We start from the raw sequence: 7,034 nt of genomic DNA, 5'->3' as shown, positions 1-7,034 counted from the left end.
AGATCTTTTGACACAGATCTCTGTAAAGTATGAAAAAGTATAGGTGTCATTTTGTAAACTAAGGTGCACCTAACCAAAGTCATGCTATTTTCAATTGTTTCATATGCATATGAAAATTGGACCATGAATAAGTAAGAATGCAGAGCCACCAATGTATTTGAATAAAGATGTTGGTGAAGAATATTGAAAATATTATGGACTACCAGAAGAACAAACAAACCTGTACTGGAAGAAGCACAGTCATAATGTTCCTTGGATGTGACAATGTCAAAACTTGGTCTTCTATATTAGAAAAGATCAGTCCTTGGATATGAATTTCATTCTTTGTAAAGTGAGAGATCAGAAAAGGAAGACCAAGATGCTCAGTGAGATGGATTGACACAGTGGTAGCAATAATGTGCTGAAATATTACAATTGTGAGGATGATGAAAGACTGTGAAGTGTCTCATTCTGTTATGCATATGTCAATATGAGTTGGAGCTAACTTTACAGCATCTAATAACATCAACAATTGAATGCAATTGCAAGGGTTAAGAGGAAACATGAGTGAGTTTTCAGAAACATGGGAGAAAACAGATAATAGAGTTAGAAAATTAGCCAATAGCAGAATAAAATATATCAGGCAAAAGAGGAGAGTATGAGAATGAAGAAGAGAATTTCAAATTGAAGAGTTTGGAATGTTTAATGATGTAACTTTGAACTGAATATTGAAGAAATATAATTTACAGTCTTATGTATTGTTAAAGAATTAGTTGCTATAAAACACACAGGGGAAACAAAATGGAGCCAAATTATACAATTGTTTGAAACAGCCTAAGAATCTTAAAACTGGGGAAACTGTCACTTAAAAATCTCATTAAGATGCTACTAGAAATGCAAATTATGATAAAAAGACATTTTGTTAAATTTCAAAATAAAACAAAATTGGAAGAATATAGGAGCAATTAAAATTTTACTTAGTAAAAGGTGGAGCAGAAAAAGTTAGTAAATTAATAGATCAAAGTTTCAGAATTGAATGTTCTGAATTTTCCTTATGTTGTTTATTGACCTCCAGTTATTTCTAGTCCCAACTCATTTGCATGATGCAAGTAGTTAATGAGCCAGTGATGCTGTGGGTTAATGCATCAGACTATAAAAAAGACTGCAAGGTCAGTTTGAATTGCAAGGTTGGTGGTTCAAGCTCACTAAGTAATCCTTGAAAACCCTATATAGGGTCGGTATAAGTTGGAACCTATTTGACAGCATTTACTACCTACAACAACAGTAACCTCTACTCTTGATGCCTAGTTCTTCTACTCTGCTTCATATAGTCCACAAGTATCAGTATCTCATTGTTCTGTGTTCTGGGACCTACTCAAGATCATATTTTAACTCTCGTCATTTCCTTCAGATTCAGCCTGAACTTTCATATCAACAGTTGATGTTCTGTTCCACAGTTGGCACTTGGCCTTAATTTAGCTGATGATATTGAGAATCTTCATTGTCTATTCCCACATATATTGTCAATTTGATATCTGTGTATCCAATCATGTACATAGTCACCATTTGTATTTTTTAAAAATTTATTTGCAGTGAATATGTCATTGGTGTTGTAAATTTATATCATATGATCTCCAGCATCATTTTTATTATCAGAGTCAGTTTCCAAGTACTGATCCTGCTTCTATGTTTTAAAATTTTGCATTTCAATCACTAGTAACTATCAATGCAAATTGATTGAATGTTTGGTCAATTTCAAGTTGAATAAATTGGTAAAACATTTTAATTTCATCACCCTTTGCTTTAGTGGTTGGTGTGTAAATTTGAATATAAGTGATATTAGCAGGTTTTCCTTGTAGACACATGGGCATTATCTTATCACTAAAGGAGCTCTGGTAGCGTAGTGGTTACGAATTGGCCTGCGAACCTTAAGGTCAGCAGTTCGAAACTACCAGCTGCTCTGCGGGAGAAAGATGAGGCTTTCTGCTCCCGTAAAGATTTACAGCTCGGAAACCCTGTACGGGGTCGCTATGGGTCGGAACTGACTCGACGGCACTTAACAACAACAACAACAACAATAATACTTCACAATAGACCTTGAAATGTTCCTTTTGATGATGAATGTATTGACATTTCTTTGTTGTTGTTGTTATTAAGTGCCGTCGAGTCAGTTTCGACCGATAGCGACCCTGTACAGGTGTTCTGAGGCTGTAAATCTTTACTGGAGCAGAAAGCCTCATCTTTTTCCCACAGAGCAGCTGGTAGTTTCGAACTGCTGACCTTGCGGTTCGCAGCCCCATTCGTAACCACTACGCTACCAGAGCTCCTTTACAGTTTGTCATTTCTTGCATATATAGAAAACCATATGATTGTCTGATTCAAAATGGACAACACCAGTCTGTGACATCCCCTCTCTTTTGAAGCTTTCCTGCTCTGACACCTTCAGCAATGTGGTTGAAATGTTTGTCTCTGTAGTAGTAATTGCAGGTGGCTGCTTTTCCTTAATCATTATGTCTTATGTTCATATACTTTCTACTGTGTTCAACTTTCCAACCGGAGAAGAAAGAGCTAAGGAATTTTCTACCTGTGTCCCTCACATTCTTATGGTGACAGTATTTGTCACCACAGGTGCTGCTGTGTATATGTGCCCTTTCTCCAACTCACCCACATTTCAAAACATGATAATTCCTGTTTTCTATTGTATAGTCCCTCTTTTCCTAAATCCTATTATATATGGTCTTAGAAACAAGCAGATAAAGAAGGCAATAAGGAGAATTATAAAGAACGCTCTATTCAGGAAGATAATATAATAATTTTAAGAAATTCACATTTGATAAAATGAATTAAAAATCTACAAAATTGTCTTCCTTACCTGTTTTGATTTCTCTGTGAAAGCAGTTAAGTAATTAGTCATCATTGGGATAATATATCTATATTAAAATTGAGATATCATTATCTAAAATGTACATAGTCTCCCAGACTCATGAAATATGACAGTTTAACACCATTACTTTTGCTAAATATTTCTAATTAAAATGATCTAAAAGTCCTATAGTAGATAACTATAAATTAACTTCTATTTACTTTTCATCTCTAAGAGATGGTGAATCTCTCATTCAGTCATACACTTAAAGTATATAGAATAACATGTTAATCTGGTCATATAAAATAACACTAAGATATTAACTTTTTCTAAATTTAAAATAAAAGAACATGAAAATATGTCATTACAAAGAGAGCTCAATAATAACTCCTGCTATTTTTCAAAATACTGAACAATAAATAATAAAGAAAAAATGTTCATAAATGCAAATCACTGATTATGTCCCTCATATTCTCCTGGTGGTAGTCTTTGTCAGCTTGTCACTACTGTGTGTTTTAAGCCAACCTGCAACTCAGCCACAGTTTAGAACATGATAATTCCTGTGTTCTACTATATAGTCCCTACTTTTTCAGTCCTATTATCTGTAATCTTAGATACAAACAGAAAAGATAATTAATTAGGAGAAAAATGCTGCATTCAAGAAAATGAGCATAATTGAATGCAAACTTTGTAGAATGTTGTCAATTTCCCTGTATTGTGCACATTAAAATAATTGAATTGTTTTTATCTTTTTCTGTGTATATTTGCAAAAACAATAAATCAACATTAATATCAGGATCCAAAATAATAGAAAAAAAAATGAATCAATGATTTATGTAAAGAAATGATGAAAGTAGAAGAGTTTTATCTTTTGACTGATAATAAATGAATTAATTGAAAATTCAAAACAGAATAGTAAAGTGATTTGTAAGAATTGGGAAAGACTTCTATTCTCCTGACAGTGCCTGACTGACTCACTCAAACCAAGATGAGGTATAAATAATTTATATGACAGTAACTTTTTATATGCATCATGTACCAGTTACTAGTCTAAATGCTTTACAGGTTTGATTCTGTCACATTCTAAAAAGGGCATGAGAATGGACACCAGTGTTAACAAAAGAGATGAACACACTGAGGCAAAAGAAATGAAGCAATGTGCTGATTGGAGATCAAGAGTTTATGTCACTTGGTTTACTTTTATTACTAGGCTGATAAATAACATTTGATTTATTTTGTAGACACATTGAAAAAAATCCAAATGGTTATTTTGTCATTGGTTATTTACAATTGTAAATATTGTATATTTGGACAAATTGTGAAATCACTCCATTCCTTACAGGGAAACTACAACGATGAGAGGGAACAAACACAGTTTCCTAGGACTAGGTTAAGGTGAGTCACTGCCTCTCTCCTTCTCTGTTACTTGATTATTTGGTGTTATCCACATGCATTTCACCATAAAAACTAAGGATTTAGGGAAATTATAATTTTCTTTATAATTGTGATTGTCTTTGTTTAAGTGATTGTCTCTTTTATCTTTAAAGAAATTCAAAGATATGAATACTTCTTGATGAACAGAACTTGTGCTAATTCATAGGATTTACTTGGGTCCTTTTCATAAATCATATAGACTCAATTACCTCTTGGAAATTACCACTGGGCACTATTATTGGGTGCCCCAGGAGTTTTCTCTGCTATCATTAACATCCTCACATTTTTTACTGAACTGAGAGCATTTTGTTATAAAACAGGTGTTTTGGCAATACATCAGTTATCTCAAGAAAATATGTCCACTGATTATTGCCTGCATCTGAAACAGCATCGGACTCTTAGCAGATTACCTGGTTTGTATTTCCTATTTAAGAAAACATAGTATTAACTGTGAGTCTGATATTATTACTTTCGCTTTCCCTCTCCTTCATGATTAATTCCCACTTCTCCACTGCACTACTCTCTCTTTTTACCCCAGAACTACCAAAATAAGACTAGACTAGAAAATATAGAAAGAAGGATGTACTCACAGAAAGAGATTAGCTTTTTCAATTTTATTAATATCACTAAAACTCAACCCCAGGAGTCTGAATAGAATCGATTTCTGTTAATAAAAGCACAGGATTAGCACCAATAAAATTAGCTGATGCCAGCCAGAAATGGAGGCAATGGAAGGAGCAGTTCTGTATCCTGTCCATAGGTTTTATATGAATATGCTCATTTAAATTTATTCTTGAATGCTTTAATTCTAACGTTTTATGTTCACTTAAAATAGGTATCATGATTTATGCCTATTATTACTATTCAATCAATAATTTCAAAACACATATGCGTATTTTCTTTCTCTTTGCCAAGTGCAGTGGTGCATTGTTCTAGTGCTATAAGATGAACTTATAGCATAAAGTAAAATATATACATCATCCTAATATTTCAACTGCATATATAGAGCTTTCTTTCTGCATATTATGAAACATGATATCATTATTTCTTGAGTCATTTCTCATCTTCCAGATAAGATCTGTAGTGATCTAAACATTTTGGAAGATTGAACTAATTATAGATAAATTAGAGATTAGGCAAACGTGTGAGTGGAGAAATTGATTAAATATAAAATAAACAAAATAAATCTGCCAACTGTTCATATTGAAAAATACATCTTTCAAGTTTTTGCAGAAAAGACAGTCTCATTTCCTTTAAATCTCTCAAAGAAAAGTACAAAACAGTAATATCCAGTCATGTAAGAAAAATAATCACTCAAGAGTTATTCCCACTGAAGCCTGTAGGTGAAGAATTGTTCTTAATTTTATGATACCTTTAAAAATATTTCAGAACATTGTGTATTAATTTGTATTTCTTTATTAGAAAACTATATGAACAAATTATTCATGCCAGATTTACCTTTTCATTTTCTATTGATTATTTAAAAACAATACTATGAGAGTTGGAGTAATGATGGATAAAATTCTTATGTGTTTTGTTAGTGATTTGCATTTTTTATTTAATTTTTTTTTCAGTCATCATTTTGAATACCTCTCTAGTTGAAATATTGGATAAATTTAAAAGTAATAATGTGAGTTTTATAATGAAACTGAGGTTCAAATATGAATCTTTCTACATATACATAAAGGTCTCTGGTAGTGTAGAGTTTAAGAGTTGGGCTACTAACCTTAAGGTAAGCAGTTTGAAACTACCAGCCATTCCATGGGAGAAAGATGAGGTTTCTGCTCCCATAAAGATTTATAGCTTCACATCTTTATTCAGGGTAGCTATAAGTAGGAACCAACTCCATGGCACACTACCACCACCACCACCACACATACATAGCAGATATATTGCAGTGTCAGGATGCAAACCAATTCTTCTCCGGAAGGCAGTAAAACCTCATCCACTGAGATACAACATGGAATTTGAGGGTAGAAGCCTAAAACAGAATTGTGAACATAAAATTTAAAACAAGATTTGTCATGCTGTTTTCAAACCATGAAAACTTGTTACATTTCTATAATATGATGGTAGAAGTATTTTCTGTACTTTAGTGAGAAAAAATGTTAATTGTTTAAAACATAAAAACTTCAGAATGAACCTAGCTCAGAGTCAGAGGCAGTAGCAGCAGTCCAAGGGTTGGCCTTTAATGGATCTTCAAGCCTTCAGGCAAAATGAGTGATAAACTAGATTTAGCTGAAGTAGAGAAGTTTGGCAAGTTAAAACTGAAGAAAACTAATACTGAAGAAAAAAATACTCTCCTCTGTAAGGACACCATCCAGCAGGAGAAAGAATGTGTTCAAACATCATAAAATGGTGATCTCCTCCCAAGAGCAAATTTCAACACTGCTTGTGTACCTTGATTTTGGAAAACCCATGTGTTTGTAGAGATTTTAGGCATAGTCTAATGTCTTCTCATCCATACTCTCTGGCTAAGAGGGCAGATGTAGTCAGTGTTCCATTAATTTTGTTTTAAAACTTCCCTTAAGTGTGTTTAATTCCACATGGCAGATGCTTATCAATGATCTCACCATTGAAGATCTTTGTGAGTGTAATCCTTGCCCTCCCTATAGGAAAAGTCCCTTTCTCAATAACCTTCATGAAGTTGTATGCTTTTTCTGATTTTCATAGTTTATTTTAATTTATAATGTAGCAGTAAAATAATACATATAATCATGAAAAAAAACCCTTCAGAATGAAAATGTCATACATAATT

At 33.0% G+C, this 7,034-nt stretch overlaps 1 protein-coding gene across 1 annotated transcript; it reads left to right on the top strand.

Annotated features, from left to right (window-relative positions):
* Positions 1-6,492: 6,492 nt before the first annotated feature.
* Positions 6,493-6,630, top strand: LOC102812901 (thymosin beta-15A-like). The gene has a single exon (XM_006877668.1). The coding sequence runs from the start codon at positions 6,493-6,495 to the stop codon at positions 6,628-6,630; it is 138 nt and encodes a 45-aa protein (XP_006877730.1).
* The last annotated feature ends 404 nt before the right edge of the window (positions 6,631-7,034 follow it).

Source organism: Chrysochloris asiatica, unplaced genomic scaffold (assembly GCF_000296735.1).
Source record: "Chrysochloris asiatica unplaced genomic scaffold, ChrAsi1.0 scaffold00554, whole genome shotgun sequence".
In the NCBI taxonomy this organism is placed as follows: domain Eukaryota; kingdom Metazoa; phylum Chordata; class Mammalia; order Afrosoricida; family Chrysochloridae; genus Chrysochloris; species Chrysochloris asiatica.
Note: the sequence above shows the minus strand (reverse complement) of the source record. Positions and strands in the feature narration are given on the sequence as shown.